The following is a 25,434-nucleotide window of genomic DNA, read 5'->3' on the forward strand; positions in this document are numbered from 1 at the left end:
AATCAAATTGATTTCTTGCTGTGGAGCTGTTTGGATTTCTTATATAGCTTGGACATTAACCCCTTATCAGATGCATGGTTTGCAAATATTTTCTCCCATTCTATGAGTTATCTCTTCCCATTCTATGGGTTATCTCTGCACTTTGCAGTGCAGAGACTTTTTAGTTTGATGCCATTCCACTTGTCTATTTTTGCCTTTGTTGCCTGTGCTTTTGAGTTACTATTCAAAAATCCTTGCCTGGACCAATGCCACATGAAGTGTCTCCCTTATGTTTTCTTCTATGTTTTGTTTTGTTTTGTTTTTGTTTTTATCATTTTATGTCTTACATTTAAGTCTTTAATCCATTTGGAGTTGATTTTTTCTATATGGTGAGAGATAGGGGTCTAGCTTCATTTTTCTGCATTTGGAAAACCAGTTTTCCCAGTACTAGTTATTGAAGACAGTGTTCTTTTCCCAATGTGTGTTCTTGGCATCTTTGTAAAAAAATCAGCTCTAAGTGCATGGATTTATTTCTGTATTCTTTATTCTGTTCCATTGGTCTGTGTATTTTTATTGCAGTGTCATGCTGTTTTTGTTATTACGACTTTGTAGTATATTTTGAATTTCAGGTAGTGTGATGCCACTAGCTTTGTTCTTTCTGGTCCAAATTCCTTTGGCTATTTGGGGTCTTTTGCGGTTCCATACACATTTTATGACTGTTTTTCTATATCTGTAAAGAAGTCATTGGTATTTTGATATGGATTTTTTTTTTTGCATTTGTAGATTGTTTTGAGTAGCATGGACATTTTAGTAATGGTAATTCTTTAAATCCATAAACAGGGAATATTTTCTCATTTACTATTCTCTTTTCAATTTTTTCTTCAATGTTTCATAGTTTTTATTTTGGAGAGCTTTCATCTCTTTGGTTAAATGTCCTCCAAAGGATCCTTTGGTTTTGGTAGCTATTGTAATTGGTATGATTTCTCCATTTTTTTCCAGATAGTTCAATATTCGTGTATAGATGTTTCTGTTTTTATGCCAGTACCATAGTATTTTGATTAAAATTGTTTTATAATATGTTAATATGTTTTGAAATCAGAGAGTGTGATGCCTTCAGCTCTGTTATTTTTGTTGAAGTTTATTTTTGCCTTTTGGGGTCTTTTGTGGTTTTATACACATTTGTTTTTGTTTATTAAAAATTTTATTAAAAAATTTTTCCATATGGAGGGTACATGTGCAGGTTTGTTGCATGTGTGTATTGCACCCAGTCAGAGAGCATAGTACCAAATAGGTAGTTTTTCAACCCATGCTTCCCTCTCCTCCTCCCCCTCATTAGTCTGCAGTTTCTTTTGTTCTCCGGTTTATGTCCACATGTGTTCAATGTTTAGCTCTCACTTATAAGTGAAAACATGTGGCATTTGGTTTTCTGTTCCTGAGTTAGTTTGCTTAGGATTATGGCCTCCAGCTCCATCCATGTTGTTGGAAAGGACATGACTTCATTCTTTTTTATGACTGCATAATATTCCATGGTGTATACAGACATTTTCTTTATCTGGTCAACCACACTGATGACACCAAAGTTGAATCCATGTCTTTGCTATTGTGAATAGCATTGTGAGGGACATATGCATACATGCGTCATTCTGGTAGATTGATTTATATACCCAGTAATGGAAATACTGGGTCAAATGGCAGTTCTGTTTTAAGTTCTTTGAGAAATCTCCAAACTGCTCTTCACAGTTGCTGAACTAATTTACATTCCCACCATCAGCATATAAGCCTTCCCTCCCTTTTCTCCACAGCCTTGCCAGCATCCGCTTTTTTTGGACTTTTTAATTAATAGCCATGTTGACTGGTGTGAGATGGTATCTCACAAAACGGTGGTTTTGATTTGCATTTCTCTGATGGGTGATGTTTAGCATTTTTTCATATGTTTGTTGGCCAGTTGTATGCCTTCCCTTGATAAGTGTCATTTCCTTTCCCCATTTTTTAATGGGGTTATTTTTTGGTTATTAAGTTCCTTACACATACCGGATATTAGACATTTGTCAGATACATAGTTTGTAAATATTTTCTCCCGTTCTGCAGGTCGTCTGTTTACTCTCTTGATAGTTTCTTTTGCTGTGCAGATGCTCTTTAGTTAATCAGGTCCCACTTTTCAATAGTTTGACTTATTTTTTCCTATTTGGAGGCCTTTTATTTCTCTTGCCTGATCGCTCTGGCTAGGCCCTTCCAGTACTATGTGGAATAGGAGTGATGAGCGTGGGCCTCCTTGTTTAGTTCCAGTTCTCAAGGGGAATGGCTCCAGCTTTTGCCCATTCAGTATGATGTTGGCTGTGGGTTTGTCATAGATGGCTCTTACTGTTTGGAGGTATGTTCCTTGGATGCCTACTCTGTCGTGGAGTTTTATCATGAAGGGATGCTGGACTTTACCAAAACCTTTTTCTGTTTCTATTGAGATGATCATATGGTTTTTGCTTTTAATTCTGTTTATGTGATAAATCACATTGATCGCTTTTTGTATGTTGAACCAGGCTTGAATCCCAGGAATTAAGGTTGGGAAAGTCCAGATGGTCATTTTACAGGTACTTGCTGACATGCAGTTGCCTCTCAACCTGGGGAAGACTAATGAAAGCAACTGGCTTGTGTGGAGAAGGTGGTTCAGGATTCGAGCCTGAAAGGTGAATGGACAGTGTTTCCTGCAGCATGATGTTGACTAGTTTTTTCTGGTATGGCATCTCTATTGACCAGAATACTGAGCAATTCCCAAGATCCCGGTGCTGGCTACTGTATGTCCTACCTTCATTCTTTGTTTCTAACTGACCCCAGGTGGTCTAACTCTGCTGGCACTCTGTTTCCCTGAGGATGAGACAAGAGTGAGCTTGTCTCCTCCTACAAAGGATCCCAGAATGGTGGGAAAACTGAGTATTGGCCTCCAATTCACTTTTGTTATTGTAGAAACTGTGGGTCTAGGGACATTCTCTGCGTGTGGTGCGGTGCTGACTTTGGGGAGGGTAAAATGGTCAGAGAACCATTTCTGTTAGTCTTTGGTCATGGCTTTTCTCAATTGTGTGGCCCAGGGTGGTGTCTCAGCCTCAATCCCAATTCCTGGAATATTCAAGATGTTTTTCTAAAAATTTTAAGTTCCAGGATACATGTGCAGGATGTGCAGGTTTGTTACATAGGTAAACATGTGCCATGTGTTTTGCTGTACCTGTCAACCCATCACGGAGGTACTAAGCCCTGCATGCATTAGCTATTTCTCCCAATTCTCTCCCTCCACTGCCCGCACCCCCCGCAACAGACCCCAGTGTGTGTCGTTCCCCTCCCTGTGTGCTTGTGTTAGGATGGTATTCCTGATTGTGGGTGCTTCTAGTTGGATTTCTGTGTGGGGGAGTGAAGTGGAGAACTCCTATTCTGCCATCCTGCTTATGTCACTCTCTTGTTGACTGTTGTTTAAATAAAGACTCTATGATTCAGATATTCTATGTGTTTGGAGGAGAAGGAAGTATTGTTATGGACTGAATGTTTGTGTCCCTGCCAAATCCATATGTTGAAGCTCTAATCCCCCATGTGATAGTACCTTTGGGAGGTTATTGGGTTTAGAGGAGCTCATGATGGTGAGCCCCATAGTGGGATTAGTGCTCTTATAAGAAGAGGAGGAGACCAGTGCTTTTCCTTTCTCTCCTTGCATACACAAAGAAGAGGTCATGTGAGCACACAGCCAGATGGTGGCTGTCTACAAGCTAGGAAGAAGTCTTACCAAAACCCAACCATGATAGCATCCTGATAGTGACTCCTAGCTTCCACAACTGTGAGAAAATAAATCTGTTGTTTGAGCCACCCAGTGTATGGTATTTTGTTATAGCAGCCCTAATTGACTAAGACAAATGTGTTTTCCACGTCTAATCATTCATCCAATTTCAAATCCAATGGCAAACCAAACCTCCAGATCCTTTAAAAACTAAAGTAATTATGAATAATTTCAAACATGCAACAAGAACATAATTTTAGACACATATATACCATCCACAAAATTAAAAATATTAATTTGTTACCTGATCATGTCACTTCTTTCTGTAAAAATATTTAAAATGTTATAGATAACACTAAAACATTATCCCCATTCCTTTCCCTCATTTTGTCCTCTTTTTCAAAGGAACTGATTTCCTGAATTTGAGAACAATTTTCAAGTATGTTTGTACTTTAGGAGAATAGTTCTCAAACTTTTGGTTTCAGGACGCATTTACCTGCTTAAAATTTTCGGGACCAAAAGAACTGTGAGCTGTGTTTATGTGGATTGTATCTATTGATACTCTCATATTAGACATTTAAAATATTTACTAATTCATTCATAAAACAATACTACCATTATATGTTTTTATAGTAGGATTTTAAATAGAAATCAGTATATATATTTAAAACAATTTATTGAAGAATAGCATGGGTTTACATTTTTTCAAATCTTTTTAATGTCTGGCTTAATAGAAGAGAGCTAGATTCTTGTATCAGCTTTTGCATTTATTTGTAGTGATATGTTATTTTGGTTGACATGTATGAAGAAAATCCAACCTTATACAGATATGTAATTGCAAAAGGGAGGATTATGTTAATAACCTTTTCAATTAATATTATTTGATACTACATCAAAATGTGATAAGTAGTAGTTTCTTAAAGGTTGCTAGCAATGCAGAATCTGATAACATATCAATAGACATTTTATCCCCTAGGTCATTAAAATTCATTGGCTTCTTTTGAATTGGTCTTTTAATTCACATGTAACTTTTTAAAGTTGATCTTTTATCCACGTGTAACTTTTTCACATAATGCATTAGTCATTTGAAAAATATTGACTCACTGAGTTATGTAGATCTTCCAAATGTTGACACATTTAATATGTATATGAAATATATATCCATCACCATGAGGGATGAATTTTCCAAAGGGGTGATATTTGCTTGATAGAGCAAATATTTATTACTAGCAACAAATACTGTCAGTTTTTCTTGCAATAACAGGCTCACTTCATGTATCTGTGACAACATTTGGCAAGTACCAGTTCTGAATAACTATAGTTTATCAGTTATTCTAACAAATACAAATAATGTTCCATGAAGTGGCTGGTTGAGCCCAAATTCAATCAATCACTCAGGTACTTCCTCACAAGACAACCATTGTACTTTGAGATGCAGAAATGCTCTATGTGGACTTGCCATTTTGTTATACAAAATATTAAAAGAACATACACTAAAAGGTATGATTTAATAAAATAATTTTACTGCTTTATCAAGGACAACATTTGTTTAGAATTTTATCTTTCTCTGCATCTATTGACATGTTGATTTTTTCTTTTAATTTGTCAATATAATAAATAACATGGATTTAAAAGTATCAAATTATCTTTACATACCTTTAATATATCCTAGTGGGTCCTTATGCAGTATTATTAGTTTTAAATTTTCTGTTGGATTCAATTTACTAGGATTTTCTTTGGGATACCTGTGTATATTAAGTGAAATTAGCTCCTGCACTTTTCTTTCTTGTACTCTTTTTCTGCTTTGATATCAGGTGATAATTATGACATAAAACTATTTGGGAAGTTTCATTTCTTTTTCTATTCTTTGCAGAGATTTTTTGTTTTTAAACTGGATGATCCATAACTTGCTAAAATTTGCTTATCAATGGATTTGTATTTGTGATATATGTACATATTCATATATATGAATATTTAAAATGATTGCTTAAATTCTAGTTATAGGACTATTTAATTTTTCCATTTCTTCTTGAGTCAGCTTTGACAAGTCACATTTTTTCCAAGGATATATTTATTTTGTCAAAATGTTCAAAATTGTTGGCATGTAGATGTTGATATTGTCTCTTCATCATCCTAATCTTGATGTTATCTTTAGTTTTTACCCCCATTCTTCCCACTGTAGTGTTTACTTGTGTCTTTTCTTTCCTTAATCAATATCCCAGAGGTTTATTCACTTCATTTTTTTAAAGAAAGAACCAATCTTTGGCTTTTAAAATTCTCTTTATTATATTTTTGTTTTATATTTTATTGAGTGCTATTCCCAATTTATTTATTAAAATACCTCCGTTTCTCTATGTTCTCCGGGATAACTAAATTGTTCATTTGTTCCAGAATCCTCCCCTTGTACTGGCCCTTCTACGACTGCTATTTATGAATATGCGCTGATGTTTGAGAGTTTTGTTTTGAGGGGTGGATGGAATTCTTGCATGAAGGAGAGAAGGAAGGTGAGGAACTACAGAAATAAAAGCTAGGATGGTCTTTCCAAGGGCAAGGTCTGACTTCCTACAGAGAAAAGGAATGCAGGGAAAAGGCAAGAGAGTATTGCTTGAGGCCCAAAAGATAAAATCAACCCGGAGCACAAGAGGAATTTTGTTGGCATTTCCGCATGAACCATATGGGGTGTGTCCAGAGTGACTCTATGTCAACATTGAAGTGGCGCATGTTGTACCTGTTAGAGCATCAAGAAAGGGGAAGCCCCACCCAGGGCATCTGTGGTAGGGGTAGTACAAAGTGTCTTCTCCAAAGAGCTTGAGGGTAGCAGGCTCCTTAGAGAAGCCAGACCTCTGGGTCATAAGTGAATGGGTGCTAGAGAACATGAGAGACTGCCCAAGGCTATAACTGGGTATATATAGATAAGCCTAGAACTGTGGGCCTATAATCAAGCGGGTTTAAATATTTGACTCTGTAAAATCCTGGTAGTAGTGTTAGCATGACATTATTTATTGCCAAGGCTGGTGAGGTCTTGGAGGCACTGGGATACACATTATGTCTTTTCTTCACCACAGGCAGATATGCTCATTCTGAGCTGCAGCTATACCCTAATGACTGTTGCATATCCCACAGCATAATGCCTTACGTGGGTGAAGGAGATTTCCGGTCTCCACTTCGATCCCCTTTCCAAAATTACCTTCATTTAAGCCTCTGAAAGGGTCTCCCTAGGAGTCTTCCCAGAGCCCCATGCATGTCTTTGTTCCTCAGGCTGTAGATGAAAGGGTTCATCATAGGTGTCACCACAGCATACATCACTGTGGCTACTGAGTCCTTCATGGAGTAGGTGTGGAGGGGCTGCAGATATACCATAACAAGTGTTCCATAAAAGAGGGAGACCACACCCAAATGTGAGGCACAGGTAGAGAAGGTTTTGTATTTCTTAGAGACTGAGGGTATCTGAAGGATGGTTCTGACAATACGTACATAGGATGTGGTCATGAACCCTAAGGGGGTGAGGAAGAAAGCAGCCAGTAGCAACCAGCACTGTGTGAATGATGTGGGTGTTGGAACATGCCAGCCGCAGCAGGACGTACATCTCACAGAAGAGGTAGTGGATCTTTCGGGACCCACAGAAGGTCACCGTGGTCATGAGGAGGGTGAGGAGGAGGCCATAGAGAACAGACAGCCCCCAACACAAGCAGAGGAGCAAGACACAGAGTCCAGGACTCATGGCTGTGACATAGTGGAGGGGGTGGCAGATGGCCACATAGCGGTCATATGCCATGGCCAGGATGAGGTTGTCCAGGGTCACCAAGGAGACCAGGAAGTAGAGCTGTGTCAGACACCCTGCATAGGAGATGGCTTTGTTCTGGGACTGGAGGTTCACCAGCATCTTGGGGACTGTTGGTGACAAAGAAGAGGTCAGTGAAGGAGAATTTGGCCAGGAAGAAGTACATGGGGGTGTGCAGGCGAGAATCAGAGCTGATGGCCCGGATGATGAGCACATTTCCCACCACCGTGACCAGGTACATGGACAGGAACATCCAAAACAGGATCTGCTGCTGCTCAGGACTCTCTGACATCCCCAGGAGAAGGAACTGTGAGTTCTCACTCTGGTTATCTCCATCCACTTCCCCCAACCTTCTGCAACATTAACACCAACAAATGTTTATTAATTGCCCTCATTTGAATAAGGACACGAAGATAAGCAAAATCAACTCTTTTCTTAGCATTAAAATATCTTGGACTAAATTTTAAAAATAATAAAAGCAACAGGTCATTATAGGCACCAAAACAGAATATGGAAAGTATGCAACTTAATTATTCCAGCAACTTCTACCCTTACATGCTGAATATTATAAAAACAATGTCTAAGCCTTATTTTTAATCCTGCCATCTTCCAGTAGCCTTGAAGTGTTTAAAGTTTAGTGTTACGATTTTATATAGGGTTTTAAGTGGTATTTAATATAGGTATACGCGTCACAAGAAATGATTATTGTCCAATTGGAGGAAGTGGAGAAATAAAATATTGGAAAGAAGAAAGAAGAATTATTATTACTTACTGATATAATGATCTCTCTGGGAAATCTAAGAAAATCAGTGGAAACATCATTAGAACAAAAAAGATGTTTGTGATTAGTCAGTGAAGTGACCCACCACAAAATGAACAGACCCTCAGCTTTCACGGTCCCCATAAGCCACGTAGTGCAGCGCTAAAGACCGTCCTGTGGGAACTCTTTTTTTTTTTTTTCCTTTAGGAAGTTCTTTTTAATAAACAAGTGGTAATTAAAAGACTTAACAAATGCATGACATTAATTTCAAATTTAACAAGATAGCCTTTCAAAGGAATATATTCCCCTACCCAACCCCAAAAGCATTTATGTCCTGATGACCACAAGGAATAACTGAGCTGAAGAAAAAACTTGTCTTTGTCAGGGAGATAAAATTCTTCTACCACGTTTTTACCTTCCATTCCTTAGCACTGTGTCTGTGGCTCTTCCTAATATCACTTTCCCCAGGAGCAAAGACCCTCTTAGAATTAAATTGGAACATTTTCACTGTAGAACCTGTAACAAGTTAATCTTTTTGGAATGGTAGTCAGATAGCTGGAGGTAAAGCCTTACGTGCCAGATCTTCTACTTTGATACTTTTGCTATGCTGTATTTCTAAAATATCCATGTACTTGGCTGACTTCTTAAATGCTGAGCAAAATTTGTCCTCTTCTTGATGGTTCAGAATTATTGTTATGGGGTATCACTTACTATTATGTATTAAAATGTACATTAATGGGCACTAATCTGAGTAATAATTCAGGAACTTGCATTAAAAAGAGTTACTCATGTTAGCTTACCATTTGCACTGGTCTTTCAAAAATGGAATGAGACTTATTCAACCATATAGTCCCTTAGGAAGTACCTTTCAGTTAACTTTATTAGCATATAGGTCATCAAAAGTCTTTTCCTAAATAATTTTATTTGCCCTTCAGAAAACCATCTCTGTTTATTGTTCTTGCTGTGATTACTCTTAATTCACCAGCGTCATTCATAATGTTATGAAATTGTTTAGACCTAATCTCACATATAACTAAAGGCATTAGCTTTCATACAGTCTGTTAAGTTAGAAAGCCCTCATCCAAGATTCCATCCTTTTCCCCCAAATAAGAAAAGCTTTTTTTCTCTGAGATAGTAAATTTAACTTATCACATTAAACTGCCAATTTAGGAATTCATACTCTCATCTTCTCTCACCCGAATTCTTTGTTTTTGTGTGTGTGTGTGTGGTTTTTTTTTTCCTTCCAGCTATTCTTGTATTCCTTATAACCCATCGGTTCTCAAACTCTTTGTTCTTTTTTTTTTTCTTTTTTTCTTTTTTATTATTATTATATTTTAAGTTCTAGGGCACATGTGCACAACGTGCAGGTTTGTTACATATGTATACATGTGCCACGTTGGTGTGCTGCACCCATTAACTCATCATTTACATTAGGTATATCTCCTAATGCTATCCCTCCCCACCATCTCCCCACAATAGGACCCAGTGTGTGATGTTCCCCTTCCTATGTCCAAGTGATCTCATTGTTCAGTTCCCACCTATGAATGAGAACATGCAGTATTTGGTTTTCTGTTCTTGCAATAGTTTGCTGAGAATGATGGTTTCCAGCTGCATCCATGTCCCTACAAAGGACACGAACTCATCCTTTTTTATGGCTGCACCGTATTCCATGGTGTATGTGTGCCACATTTTCTTAATCCAGTCTGTCACTGATGGACATTTGGGTTGATTCCAAGTCTTTGCTATTATGAACAGTGCCGTAATAAACATATGTGTGCATGTGTCTTTATAGCAGCATGACTTATAATCCTTTAGGTATATCCCCAGTAATGGGATGGCTGGGTCAAATGGTATTTCTAGTTCTAGATCCTTGAGGAATCACCACACTGTTTTCCACAATGGTTGAACTAGTTTACAGTCCCACCAACAGTGTAAAAGTGTTCCTATTTCTCCACATCCTCTCCAGCACCTGTTGTTTCCTGACTTTTTAATGATTGCCATTCTAACTGGTATGAGATGGTATCTCATTATGGTTTTGATTTGCATTTCTCTGATGGTGAGTGATGATGAGCATCTTTTCATGTGTCTGTTGGTTGTATGAATGTCTTCTTTTGAGAAGTGTCTGTTCATATCCTTTGCCTACTTTTTAATGGGGTTGTTTGGTTTTTTCTTGTAAATTTGATTGGGTTCTTTATAGGTTCTAGATATTAGCCCTTTGTCAGATGAGTAGATTGCAAAAATTTGCCATTCTGTAGGTTGCCTGTTCACTCTGATGGTAGTTTATTTTGCTATGCAGAAGCTCTTTAGTTTAATTAGATCCCATTTGTCAATTTTGGCTTTTGTTGCCATTGCTTTTGGTGTTTTAGACATGAAGTCCTTGCCCATGCCTATGTCCTGAATGGTATTACCTAGGTTTTCTTCCAGGGTTTTTATGGTTTTAGGTCTAACATTTAAGTCTGTAATCCATCTTGAATTAATTTTCGTATAAGGAGTAAGGAAAGGATCCAGTTTCAGCCTTCTTATGGCTAGCCAATTTTCCTAGCACCATTTATTAAATAGGGAATCCTTTCCCCATTTCTTGTTTATATCAGGTTTGTCAAAGATCAGATGGCTGTAGATTTGTGGTATTATTTCTGAGCTGTAGATTTGTGGTATTATTTCTGAGAGACCAATGTTCTGTTCCATTGGTCGATATCTGTTTTGGTACCAGTACCATGCTGTTTTGGTTACTGTAGCCTTGTAGTATAGTTTGAAGTCAGGTAGTGTGATGCCTCCAGCTTTGTTTTTTTGGTTTAGGATTGTCTTGGCAATGCGGGGTCTTTTTTGGTTCCATATGAACTTTAAAGCAGTTTTTTCCAATTCTGTGAAGAAAGTCATTGGTAGCTTAATGGGGATGGCATTGAATCTAGAAATTACCTTGGGCAGTATGGCCATTTTCACAACATTGATTCTTCCTATCCATGAGCATGGTATGTTCTTCCGTTTGTTTGTGTCCTCTTTTATTTCACTGAGCAGTGGTTTGTAGTTCTCCTTGAAGAGGTCCTTTACATCCCTTATAAGTTGGATACCTAGGTATTTCATTCTCTTTGAAGCTATTGTGAATGGGAGTTCATTCATGATTTGGCTCTCTGTTTGTCTGTTACTGGTGTATTAGAATGCTTGTGATTTTTGCACATTGATTTTGTATCCTGAGACTTTGCTGAAGTTGCTTATCAGCTTAAGGAGATTTTGGGCTGAGACAATGGGGTTTTCTAAATATACAATAATGTCATCTGCAACAGGGACAATTTGACTTCTTCTTTTCCTAACTGAATACCTTTATTTCTTTCTCTTGCCTGATTGCTCTAGCCAGAACTTCCAACACTATGTTGAATAGGAGCGGTGAGAGAGGGCATCCCTGTCTTGTGCCAGTTTTCAAAGGGAATGCTTCCAGTTTTTGCCCATTCAGGATGATATTGGCTGTGGGTTTGTCATAAATAGCTCTTATTATTTTGAGATACATTCCATCAATACCGAATTTATTAAGAGTTTTTAGCATGAAGGGCTGTTGAATTTTGTCAAAGGCCTTTTCTGCATCTATTGAGATAATCATGTGAGTTTTGTCTTTGGTTCTTTTTATATGCTGGATTACATTCATTGATTTGTGTATGTTGAGCCAGCCTTGCATCCCAGAGATGAAGCCCACTTGATCATGGTGGATAAGCTTTTTGATGTGCTGCTGGATTCGGTTTGCCAGTATTTTATTGAGGATTTTTGCATCGATGTTCATCAAGGATATTGGTCTAAAATTCTCTGTTTTTGTTGTATCTCTGCCAGGCTTTGGTATCAGGATGATGTTGGCCTTGTAAAATGAGTTAGGGAGGATTCCCTCTTTTTCTTTTTTTTTTTTTTTTTGAGACGGAGTCTCAGTCTGTCGCCCAGGCTGGAGTGCAGTGGCCGGATCTCCCTCTTTTTCTATTGATTGGAATAGTTTCAGAAGGCATGGTACCAACTCCTTGTACCTCTGGTAGAATTCGGCTGTGAATCCATCTGGTCCTGGACTCTTTTTGGTTGGTAGGCTATTAATTCTTGCCTCAATTTCAGAGCCTGCTATTGGTCTGTTCAGGGATTCAACTTCTTCCTGGTTTAGACTTGAGAGAGTGTAAGTGTCCAGGAAATTATCCATTTCTTCTAGGTTTTCTAGTTTATTTGCGTAGAGGTGTTTATAGTATTCTCTGATGGTAGTTTGTATTTCTGTGGGGTCAGTGGTGATATCCCCTTTATCATTTTTTATTGTGTCTATTTGATTCTTCTCTCTTTTCTTCTTTATTAGTCTTGCTAGTGGCTTATCAATTTTGTTGATCTTTTCAAAAAACCAGCTCCTGGATTCATTGATTTTTTTGGAGGGTTTTTTTGTGTATCTATCTCCTTCAGTTCTGCTCTGATCTTAGTTATTTCTTGCCTTCTGCTAACTTTTGAATGTGTTTGCTCTTGCTTCTCTAGTTCTTTTAATTGTGATGTTAGGGTGTCAATTTTAGATCTTTCCTGCTTTCTCTTGTGGGCATTTAGTGCTATAAATTTCCCTCTACACACCGCTTTAAATGTGTCCCAGAGATTCTGGTATGTTGTATCTTTGTTCTCATTGGTTTTAAAGAACATCTTTATTTGTGCCTTCATTTCGTTATGTACCAAGTAGTCATTCAGGAGCAGGTTGTTCAGTTTCCATGTAGTTGAGTAGTTTTGATTGAATTTCTTAGTCCTGAGTTCTAGTTTGATGGCACTGTGGTCTGAGAGACAGTTTGTTATTATTTCTGTTCTTTTACATTTGCTGAGGAGTGCTTTACTTCCAACTGTGTGGTCAATTTTGGAATAAGTGAGATGTGGTGCTGAGAAGAGAAGTGTTTTCTAATTCTGTGAAGAATGTCAATGGTAGTTTGATGGGAATAGCATTGAGTCTATAAATTACTTTGGGCAGAATGGCCATTTTCATGATATTGATTCTTCATATAAATGAGGATGGAATGTTTTTCCATTTGTGTCATCTCTTATTTCCTTGAGCAGTGGTTTTTAGTTTTCCTTGAAGAGTTACTTCACATCCCTTGTAAGCTGTATTCCTAGGTATTTTATTATCTTTGTAGCAATTGTGAATGGGAGTTTTCTTGAAAGGTTTTAAAGATGAGAAAATAATGTCTGGTTCAATTATCTCTAATTATAATATTACATTTCAGAGATTAATATCTTATTCATTCCACTTCCACCAGTATTCATTGGATGCACTTTATCTGACCAAGATTGCGAAGGTACAGTGATGTGTAAAGACAACTCCTGCCCTCAGAGACTTGCAAGCCTAATAAGGGGATTAAACTTAATAGTCAAATAAAAATGGACACACGAATAGTGATTTATAAGCTTGAAAGCATGAGTTACTGTAATCAACACACCATGTGACCCATGTAGGGCACTTATTATTCCTGACATGTAGATGTGAAAGCTGAGGCTCAGATCTTCCCAACTTGACTCCACTCATCAGGACATATGCCCGGTATCCCTGTGCTGCCGCTCTGCCAAAAAGAGCAGCAATGAGTTGAAAGTGGTAATTTCAATAATCACTTATTATTAACTCATTAAAATGTTATAAGAGTTCTGAGAAAAGGAATTTCAGGCTGGAAAGATCAGAGACAGCCTCTTGTAGGAGGATGACGTCAGAACTGGATTTCCAATATACCCTTATTGATGACTACACTATCCAGTGTAGGCTCTCACATTGGTTGCGAGGAGATTCTCTTGTTGAAGAGTTTCCGCAGGGCCGCCTTCATGTCCCGATTTCTCAGACTGTAGATGAAAGGATTTAACATTGGGGTCACTGCCATGTACATTACAGTGATCACTGCATCTTTTAGGCTATAATTGGTCAAAGGGCGGAAGTACATGCCCATGACTGTACCATAATACAAAGAGACAACCGTGAGGTGAGAACCACAGGTGGAAAAGGCCTTGAGCACGCCCTTGGTGGAAGGAACCTGGAAGACTGTGGAGAAGACTCGAACATAGGAGACAATGATGCATAGCAATGGCACAGAGAAAACACCGACCCCTACATACATCATCTTCACATTAAAGCGGATGTCAGAACAGGACAACTTCAGCAAGGGGGTAATGTCACAGTAGAAGTTGGCCACTTCCTGGTTGCCACAGAAGGACAGACTAGCTGTGAGCAGAGTGTGGGGGAGGCCATTGGCATTCCCAATCACCCAAGACCCAACAACTAGCAGGACACAAGACCGTGGACTCATAATTGTTGTGTAGTGAAGTGGGCGGCTGATGGCCACAGCTCGATCATATGCCATTGCAGCCAAAATATAGCTGTCTGTGTTACCCAAGGCTATCATGAAATACATCTGCGTTAGGCATCCCTCAAAAGAGATGGATTTGCTGCCCAAGAGGTGGTTGGCCAGCATCTTAGGGATGGTTACAGATGAGAAGAAGATGTCAACCAAGGAGAGGTTGGAAAGGAAAAAATACATGGGGTTGTGAAGGCAAACATCGGAGCGAATGGCTAGGATGATGAGCAGGTTTCCAATCAATGTGATGGGGTAAATGAACAGGAAGAGGATATAGAAGAAATCTTCCTGTTCCTGCTGACCAGTAACTCCCAGGAGGATGAATTCAAGTGTAGAGGACTGGTTATTTTCCCTCATGGCTTCTTCAACATGAAAGGGGAGAGGAATATTATTATATTAGCATAGTTACTGTGTGTAGTGATAATCCTTCTCCATCACTTCTAACTTAAGTGATGCAGCTGTCTATACATCTGAGTTTATTAAATTATAGAGATATCCAATATTTTGGGGAAACATCCCTGTTGGTCAATAGAACTAATAGTCATTCACCCCTTGGCAGTCATGTCTAAAAAGTGAGCAATCTCTGAATCAGAAGTGCCCATCCTTCCTGTTCCAAGCATCACCACTAAACGCCTAGAAATTAATCATACAACAAATAATTGTCATGTCCCATGGTCTAGTCACTTTGTTAGACCTCATGGAGAAGTCATAAATATGTGACACATAAGTTTATTCATCTATTTATTCAAGACATCGTCTATGTTCTCAATGGACCTTACAACCTAATGGAGAAGCCAAAATCACACACTAATTTTATTACACATGATAAGGAAAAGACAGCATTTTGAAGTCTTTGACAAAATACTCCAGTGCAAAGGGTTTGCTGGTGGAAAGGCCAGCCCAGAAATTAGGAATTTTTCCATTGAAATAGCTCAGAGGGATCCCAGAACCCAGGAGGTAGCAGGTATCTACACTGCATTGGAAGATGGTAAATCACAGGGACTACTGCATTTAGATCCTACTAAAACAGTCTGGAGAATTTTCTCCCCAGGTTTCTCATTTTCAAAGTAAATTTTCACCATTTCCTTTAAAAGAAAGAAAGGGAAAAACAGTTTTTTTGTTTTTTTTCCTCTTTGGCAAGCCCTCAACTATATACAATCACAATGCCTTTCTTCTCAGTCTTCTCTTCCTGTTCTTCGTTATTTCTTTGGGTGACTCAAGCAACTCCTTAGTTGCTTCAACCACTGCATAGTAAACTGTCAGGTCTACATCTATAGGTGTGAACTTTTCCCTTTGTATTTCCACTTCACTCATCCTGACAACGTGACCAAACTGCACACACCATACATCCAAGCTAAGATGAGGGCAAGATTTTAGGGGAAGGAAAACCGTATCTTGTTGATTTTTACCTCCTTCAGATAGATTATTATGGAATATTTTCTTTTCTTTTTTCTTTTTTTTTTTTTGAGATGGAGTCTCACTCTGTTGCCCAGGCTAGAGTGCAGTGGTGTGATCTTGGCTCACCACAACCTCCGCCCCCCCAGGTTCAAGTGATTCTCCTGCTTCAGCCTCCTGAGTGGCTGGGATTACAGGCATGTGCCACTATGCCTGGCTATGTTTTTTTTTTTTTTTTTTTTTGTATTTTTAGTAGAGATGGGGTTTCATCACATTGGCCAGGCTGGTCTTGAACTCCTGACCTCAGGTGATCTGCCTGCCTCCGCCTCCCAAAGTGCTGGAATTACAAGCGTGAGCCACCGTGCCCGGCTGAATATTTTCTATTGTATGTATCACTAAGTTTTCTCTTAATATTTTTTGAGTCAAATCCAGGTGTATTTCTTGCACTCCCCATATGTGGGATGCTCACAAGCTTAATGACTCAGTTATCTCTCACCACTACATTTACTCTTGTTGATTCTTCATTTAAAATAATTATTACATAACTCAGCCTTTCTACTAAATGTCCCAGTGCTTCAGCTCCATCATTGTTTTCTATCTGAAGTATTGCAACGCTAACTCAACGGCTTGACTCCAGGTTTCCTCCTCTTTGATCCATCTTGTACCCTAAGACTTAAATTACAGCGGCAACAATCAGCTGCTTAGTCAAATCCCTGTTGTTCTCTTCTTCCTGGACATGCAATTAGACTACATTTCCCAGACTCCCTTGCACACATGAGGTGTGCTCCTGTGACTGAGTTCTAGCCATTCCACACATGTGTCCCAGTTCTGGGCTCCTCCACACCTTCTTACCCTTGTGCCCATTGGATGCAAATAGAGAGGAGGCTGAATGGGATGATGGAGACACATGGTGGAATGAACCTGTATCCCTGGTACTCTCTATTCGGGAGAATCTCTCCCAAACAAAAACATTTATTGTAACCGTTATGTAGGACAGAAATAAACCTTTGCTTTGTTTAAGCCATTTTACATTTTGTGATCAACTTGTGATAGTTGTCCAGGATATCATATGGCATCTACTAATTTTTCTAAAGAGACCTTGACTCAAAAATGTATTAAATCTATAATTAATTCAATCTTCGCTTCTCAGCATCTCTTGTTGTAGTACATGTTTGAATAATATGCTAGGTATGAGGGATGGAGGCCTAATCATCATTGTCATTTCTAATTGATACAGGAGGTAGAAAGAAATTATTTAGGCAGATAGTGAAGGTAAAAGAGTCTTTGGCAGAGCTTCCCTTTCAGCAAAAAGCAGCCCAATAAATTATTTTTTTCTAACAAAGAGCAGCCTGAGAAATCGAGCTACAGACAAAGAAAAGCAAGCTGGAAGCCTACACAGGGGAAGGCTAGCAGCTGTGCCAATAGGAAAGGGCTACCTGGGGGCCAGATATATGCAACATGGAGGCTCCATCTTCCTTTATTTGTTGTCACATGTACAACAAGGGAATGGGCAACATGGTGCAGGCCAGACAGAGAACCTACCTGCAAAATTAAAGATTAGGGTGGGGGCTACCAGAAATTTGTGCCGTATGCAAATGGCACATCTAGTCCTAACCAGTTTTTCACACCTTATGCAAATGGCACACCTGGTCCAGCCAATCTTTCCTGCTCCATGTAAATCAGACTCTGCCTCCTCACCAGGCATCTAAACCCCCGCCTGCATTTCACTGCAGATCCGGCAGCCCATTTCTCCAGGACCCCTCTCTCCAGCAGAGAGCTGTCCTCTTTCACCTATTAAACTTCCCCTTTTTTTTTTTTTTTTTGAGACGGAGTCTCGCTCTGTCGCCCAGGCTGGAGTGCAGTGGCCGGATCTCAGCTCATTGCAAGCTCCGCCTCCCGGGTTTACGCCATTCTCCTGCCTCAGCCTCCCGAGTAGCTCGGACTACAGGGGCCCGCCACCTCACCCGGCTAGTTTTTTGTATTTTTTAGTAGAGACAGGGTTTCACTGTGTTAGCCAGGATGGTCTCGATCTCCTGACCTCGTGATCCGCCCGTCTCGGCCTCCCAAAGTGCTGGGATTACAGGCTTGAGCTACCGCGCCTGGCCTAAACTTCCGCTCTTAACCTCACTCTGTGTGTATCCACGTCCTTGATTTCCTTGGCTGTGAGGCAACGAACCTCAGGTATTACCCCAGCAAGGAGGCCGTTTCATAATTGTGATGTACTTTCTCATCTCTGCACCTGAAGAAGTTTGATTTTCTCTCTTGAGATGCCCTCCCCCTTATTCAAACAGAATCATAATACCTCAGGTTTCAAATCAATCAGTAAATCTGGAGAGCCAGAAAGCATGGTTAGCTTACATGGTCTGGATATGTGAGTTCAGAGGTGGAGCTCTTGGCATCACGGCAGACTAAGCTGATGTTGACAGTTCCCATTCCTGTTAAAATACATTGAAATTACAGAAAAATATCAAAGTAAAAGCAAAAAAACCCAAACACATAACCATACCTAGGAGAAAGAAATAGGAATACCTTAGTATGAGAAACAAGAATAAAACTCAGAACAAGAAACATGAGCCATAGAGGATGCTGTGGAGGCCCCTTGGGGTCTCCATTCAGACATTAGCTAGTTCTTAAGGGCTGGGTATAAGGTGTTTATGCCTCTTGATACAGATGTGATGACAGAACCATACGAAGCAGGGAGACTAATTTGAGACTCTTAAAAGTCCTATTTGTGAAAAGAGCACTAGAAAGAAGTTTGCCATATCAGAATTGAAAAGAAAAGAACAAAAAGATAAGAATTCACAGAAAACAGTATTGTCTATAGAGAAAACCCAAGGGAATCTCTAGATATTTCAGCAAGTTTGTTTGTTATAAACAAATATTTCAAAAATCAATACTGTTCTTGTACTTAAGAAACACCAAATTAGAAAATGCAATTCATTTTTATTTTTTCCCAGAGACCCTTTTTCCAGTACAAGAAAATATAGTTTTAACAGAGATTTATTAAAAAAACAAAACAGACATAGAAAATTTTAAGGAATATAGAAATAATTCTAATAAGAGATCCAAAATTGATTTAAAAAATTAATAAACATTAGTGAAGCACAAAAAAAGAATATTTAAAAGGTGGTGAGGTAAATTATGTTAATGGAAGCCTTAATGTTGTAAAAATGTCAGTCTTCTTCCAATTAATCTCTAAATTTAATGCAACCTCACACTAAACACAAGTTTCTTTTAAGCATGAGTTTAGCCAACTGATCCAAAAATTCATGTCAGAGGCCAGGCACAGGGGCTCACATCTGTAATCCTAGCACTTTGGGAGGCCGAGGTGGGCAGATTACCTGAGGTCAGGCGTTTGAGACCAGCCTGGCCAGCATGGCGAAACCCCATCTCTACTAAAAATACAAAAATTAGCTGGGTGTGGTGGTGCATGCCTGTAATCCCAGCTACTTGGGAGGCTGAGGCAGGAGAATTGCTTGAAACTGGGGTCGGGGGGAGCGGAGGTTGTGGTGAGCTGAGATTGCACCATTGCACTCCAGCCTGGGGGAAAGAGCAAAACTGACCAAAAAAAAAAAAAAAAAAAAAAAAGGGCATTTAGGAGAATAAAGAGAAGAGAGAAGACAATTTGAGGAAAGAAAATGAGGAAGAAGAAATTGTCTCATTAGGTATAAAAAAAGTTTACTGTGATAATTCGAACATTGGAGTGATACTGACTTAGAGACTGACAAACGAATCAGTGTTTGGTCTAATAGACTAGGGAGGCCAGACACAGGTTCAGCATTTCTTAGAAGGTGGTGTATGACCTGAGGTAGTTTAGAAGCAGGAGGGAAAAGATGAACTCACTATTTAGCCCAGAGCCATTGGACAGTTGGTTATCTATATATGAGAATACAGAAAAATAATTCCTAAAGGATTGTGAAAAGCAAAACGTCAAAAAATTTAGTGGAAAATAAAGGGAAAATTTGTGTCTGCTATCAAGATAGGAATTGATTTCCTACAAACTCCACAAGAAAAGGACCAACAGGCCAGGCGCGGCGGCTCACACCTGTAATCCCAGCACTTTGGGAGGCCGAGATGGGCGGATCACCTGAGGCCAGGAGTTGGAGACCAGCCTGGACAGCACAACATGGTGAAACCCCATCTCTGCTAAAAATACAAAAATTTGCCCGGGTGTGATGGTGGGTGCCTGTGATCCCAGCTACTTGGGAGGCTGAGGCACGAGAATCACTTGAACCTGGGAGGCAGAGGTTGCAATGAGCTGAGATCGCACCACTGCACTCCAGCCTGGGCAGCAAGAGTGAAACCCCATCTAAAAAAAAAAAAAAAAAGGGACCAACAATACAGCCAAAGATAATGGTCCAAAGACTTGAATAGGCCAGTCATAGGAAACTGGCACGGCCCAATAAGCAAAAGACCTTTAACTAAATTAAAAATACAATTAAATTTAACCTCTTTCATCTTGGAGTGTGTAAAGTGTAAAACTCTGACAATTCCAAGTGTTGGGAAAAATGAATACAGTAGAATTACATTACATTACATTCAGAAGATCCAGGAAAGTTGAAATTCACACGTCTCTGACCCAGCCATTCTGCTTTCTGCTCAGCCTCTAGAGAAACTGTAGCACATGGGTGGAAGAAGACACATACAAGACAATTTCAGCCACTCAGGAGGCTGATGTGGGAGAACTGCTTGAGCCCAGGAGTTCAAGGCCAGCCTGGGCAACAGTGTGAGACCCCATCTCAAAAAAAAAAAAAAAAAAAAAGGAAAAAAGAAGACGGGCACATGTGCACTGTCATACGGGAAACTTAGAAATGGTCTACCCACGGAGGCATGGATAAGTAAATTGTGCTATTTTCTTAGTAATGACTCCTATGCAATAGTGAAAATGAATAAATGCATGGGGTAAACTAGGGAAGAAAAGCAATGTGATGATAAAAAGCAAGTTGCTGGAAGATATAGCATGTCACAAAATATATGTAAATTTTAACACATAATACATTTGTATGTGGTAAAAGTATAAATTCTGAATAGGAAGATACTATCAACAATAGAATAGTGGTTATCTCTGCAGTGAAAAGCAGAAAAATAAGATTTTGGATGGGAACAAAGAGAATTTCAAGTGTATCTGTAATATTGATTTGTTTAGAGACAAGGTCTCACTCTGTTGCCCGGGATGGAGGGCAGTGGTATGATCATGGGTCACTGCAGCCTTGAACTCCTGGTCTCAAGCGATCCTCCTGAATCCGCCTCTCAAGTGGGACTACAGGTGTGTGCCACCACTCCCAGCTAATTTTTAAAAAATTCGTCTTGTAGATCTCCATGATGTGTTTATTTCACATGACATCCCTGTATCAAAACATCTCATGTAACCCATAAAGATATGGTAAAAATTGAATTGTACTATGTACCCACAAAAATTTTTAAAAAATAATTTAAAAATTATTTTTGTAAAAACAGGGTCTTGCTCTGTTGCCTAGGTTGGTCTAAACCTCCTGGCCTGAAGTGATCCTCCCACTTCAGCCTCCCGAAGTGTTGAAATTCCCTGCATGAGCCACTGCACCTGGTCTGTAATATTTATTTTATATTATTCTAAGTGAAGTCACTCAGTAATGGAAAACCAAACATCGTATGTTCTCACTGATATGTGGGAGATAAGCTATGAGGATGCAAAGGCATAAGGATGATATAGTGGATTTTGGGGACTCGGGGGAAGAGTGCGAGGGGGGCGAGGGACAAAAGACAACATATATGGTGCAGTGTATACTGCTTAGGTGATGGGTGCACCAGGATCTCACAGATCACCACTAAAAGAACTTACTCAGGTAACCAAATGCCACCTGTACTCCAGTAACTAAAGGAAAAATAAAATAATTTAAAAAATTAAAAAGAAACAGTTGGAGCAAATACCTAATGTTCCATTTGTAAAATCAAGATGATGAGCTTCTGTCGTTATTTCACATGTTCCGTGATGATTTGGTCCAGAGGATAGTGATGGAGCTGGGTGGCTCAAGTTCATGTTTCATTGAAGGTAGGAGATAGAATGTTCCTCGTAAAGAGGTTGAGAATAAATGGAGGTTTATTTATACTGGAAGAGGGACTCAGGGGCCATATACCAGACTAGAAGAAAGAGGTAAAAAGACCCTCTACCACCAAGAAGAGAAGCGAGAAGGTGCCTCAACATGCGTGCTGGAGACGTAGCTGGGGCCTTCAGTTCACTCGGATGAAGTCAGTCTTGAGCATTGTGGCGCCTTTAATACCCACTTTCCTGGAAAGCGTCATCCTCTGAGCTGTCAGTCGTGTGAATGTGATGGTACTGAGAACAGTTATGCAGGGACAGAGGAGGAAGGTGTTTGCCTTGTCATCTGGTAGCAGTGTGGACCGCCAACACGCATCTCTCAGTACTTTGAGACTTCCACGACAGTTCAGCTCATCCGTGCTTTGCTAATGAAATACCGTGCTTTCTAACAGGCCCATTAGCATGACCAAGGTGGTTTTGCAGGTCTCTAAGACAATGCACTTTTGGCAGGTGCTCTCACTCTCTTACATACACACACACACACACACACACATGCACACACACTATATTATTATAGGAGGTAGAAAGAGCTAAAGAGTGAGAAAACCAAATCAGAATGATCTTTTCCTGATGCTGTTTTCATGGACAACAGCCCAAGGAGAAACATTATCAGAAGGGGAGGGTCCTCTTCCTCCTCTTTGTCTCTCTTTCTCTCTCTCTCTCTGTCTCTCTGTCTGTCTCTCTCTCTCTCTCTCTCTATCTTTCTTTTGTCCATCTGATCCTCAGAACTTGGATACTGGAGCCAGGCCAAGATTTGAGTTCTAATTTTGCCACTGTCTCTCTGTGTGTGACTTTAGGCAGTTCAATTTACCATCTTTTTACATTTGATAAAATGACATCATAATTCAACTTACCTCTTAGACAAGCAGCCCGCAGTTGCTGGCTATCTACCCATTGATGTTGCTGTGATAGTCTCTTCCAATGTCTAAGTCTCTATCTGTGGAGTCTGTTCAGATGCTGTTAAAAAGGATCCTGGCCCTGTGGCCTTCACTTCTCTTCCACAAAAAGGAAGTTTGCAGTCAGCTGGTCTAGCGCCTGCTAACATCCCTTTTGAGGGCAGCCATGCTGGAGAAGCAGTGGCAGGATGGGGAACAGTCCTCTGTTCCTGAGGTGGAGGACACAGGAATGGGATGGTTTAGAAGGAGGAGCCCCCAGTTTCCCAACAGGGGAGCAGAAGGGACAAGAGGAGCTGCCCCAGATGGACTTGAGGACAAGGAGCCAAGTTGCCTCCTCAAGGAAGCAGGGCAGGTCATAGCATAGAGAAAACTGGGCATCAGTCAAGGTTATCAAGTCTCTGGAAAGGTGATTCCTCCGGGACTTCATCCAAGCCGAAGTGAGAGTAATTGTTGAAGCTTATTTACATACTCCTTCAACTGTGTCCTGAGAGGACACAGTGGCTCACAAGAGTCATCATTTCCAGGAGGAAGGATGGACTGGAGGCTTTCCAGAGAGAGTGTCTCCAGGGTCCAAGCCCTGGGGTGAGCTATTCCAACCTCGCTGTTGGAATGCGACCCCCCTTTCCTTTGCACAAATGCAGGAGTGCCCCTTGGGAGCTACAGGGATTGTGGTGCAATTAAGTTTCCTGTCTGGTGTTTAGAGTGCAAAGAAGAGTTATATTTTATCTTTTCTCTAGAATTGATCTCAAGGACGGTTAGGGTGGAAGTTATACTTGTCTTTAACACGCAGATAGTAGGCCTCCTATTTTTTTTTTTTTTTTTTTTTTGATTTGTAGAGTGGAAGGGGCCTAGTGTTATCTAGTCTACTTCACATATGTGACACCCTTAGAGTAGCCCCGACTAATGGTCATTATCCTATGAGTTGGCATCTCCGGTGGCAGAGAGTTTACTCCCTTTCTGGAGAGGACCCTGAGAAGATGATGGGTTTCAATCTGGCTCTGCCACTAACTAGTTGTAACTGACCTCAGACATTTGTATATTTAATACATTTACTCATATCTAAAATGGAATAACAACAATAGCAACAACAATGTCTTCATTAAGTTGCTGTAAGGATCAAATGAACCTGAAAGCTCTTAGAGCCTGGCACATAGTTAGCACTTAGTAAATGTTAACTGTTATTCCTTCCTCTATGCTTTGCTACTTCTATACGTCTACCTATAATACTGCCTGTTTTACTACTAGTCTTGTCATTGTTGTATTATACAACTCTATGAAATCCATCAGATAATGCACTTGATAGAGGCTGAACCATGTGCAGAATTGCATTTTCCTGCAGACACGTTCCTGCCTGCGCCTTCCTGTTTGCTCTGTCTTTACCTGCCCTATATTGAGACCATGTTTCCGTTTCCTGGACAGGGACTCTCAGGCACAGATGAGATGACGTTCCAGGTAGATACTTTCTTCTTAGCAGTCACATTTTGCTCCCTGTGTCCTCCTCAGAACTTCTTACTGATTCCATGCTTTGTTTACTGGGTACCTATTAGGGGCCAAAATTGCACAATGGCATAGAGTTATGAAGGAAATGATGTTTTTGCCCCTTTATTTCTTCTAAAAAATGGAATACATGTGTAGAACATGCAGGTGTTTTACGTAGGCGTATGTGTGTCTTGGTGGTTTGCCTTTTTAAGAACTTTTAAGTTCAGGGGTACATGTGCAGGACGTGCAGGTTTCTTACGTAGGCGTATGTGTGTCTTGGTGGTTTGCCTTTTTAAGAACTTTTAAGTTCAGGGGTACATGTGCAGGATGTGCAGGTTTGTTCCACAGGTAATCATGTATCATGGGGGTTTGTTGTACCGATTATTTCATCACCCATGTATTAAGCCTAGTATCCATAAGTTATTTTTCCTGATTCTCTCCCTCCTCCCATCCTCCACCATCTAATAGGCCCCAGTGTGTCTTGTTTCCCTCTATGTGTCCATCTGTTCTCACCATTTAGCTCCCACTTTTAAGGGGGAATATGCAGTATTTAGTTTTCTGTTTTTGGGTAGTTTGCTGAGGATAATGGCTTCCAAGCTCCATCCATGTCCCTGTAAAGGACATCATCTTGTTCTTTTTATGGCTGCATAGTATTCCATGGTGTCTATGTGTCACATTTTCTTTATCCAGTCTGTCATCGAGGGGCACTTGGGTTGATTCCTGTCTTTGCTATTGTGAATGGTGCTGCGATGAACATACACATGCATGTGTCTTTATAATAGAACAATTTCTATTTCTTTGGGTGTATACCTAGTAATGGGGATTGCTGAGAGTCTCACTCTGTCACCCAGACTGGAGTGCAGTGGCACGATCTCGGCTCACTGCAACCTCTGCCTCCCAGGTTCAAGTGATTCTCCTGCCTCAGCCTCCCGAGTAGCTGGGATTACAGGCACCCGCCACCAGGCCCAGCTAATTTTTTGTATTTTTAGTAGAG

At 39.9% G+C, this 25,434-nt stretch overlaps 2 protein-coding genes across 2 annotated transcripts; both read right to left on the bottom strand.

Annotated features, from left to right (window-relative positions):
• Nucleotides 1-6,922: 6,922 nt before the first annotated feature.
• Nucleotides 6,923-8,290, bottom strand: OR1D5 (olfactory receptor family 1 subfamily D member 5). Its single transcript, XM_015437407.3, is given in 4 exon segments — nucleotides 6,923-7,244; nucleotides 7,246-7,626; nucleotides 7,628-7,854; nucleotides 7,856-8,290. Coding segments are annotated over 4 exon segments (984 nt in total). The 5' UTR covers nucleotides 7,910-8,290.
• A 3,738-nt stretch (nucleotides 8,291-12,028) lies between these two features.
• OR1A1 (olfactory receptor family 1 subfamily A member 1) lies at nucleotides 12,029-15,109 on the bottom strand. The gene has a single exon (XM_005583160.5). It carries the CDS (start codon nucleotides 14,949-14,951, stop codon nucleotides 14,013-14,015), a length of 939 nt encoding a protein of 312 aa, XP_005583217.3. The 5' UTR covers nucleotides 14,952-15,109; the 3' UTR covers nucleotides 12,029-14,012.
• Between the last annotated feature and the right edge of the window lie 10,325 nt (nucleotides 15,110-25,434).

Source organism: Macaca fascicularis, chromosome 16 (genome assembly GCF_037993035.2).
Source record: "Macaca fascicularis isolate 582-1 chromosome 16, T2T-MFA8v1.1".
Lineage (NCBI taxonomy): Eukaryota > Metazoa > Chordata > Mammalia > Primates > Cercopithecidae > Macaca > Macaca fascicularis.

Excerpts from the sequence above, each read along its gene's own strand:
- OR1A1 (XM_005583160.5), bottom strand. The coding sequence starts at position 14,951 with ATGAGGGAAAATAACCAGTCCTCTACACTTGAATTCATCCTCCTGGGA.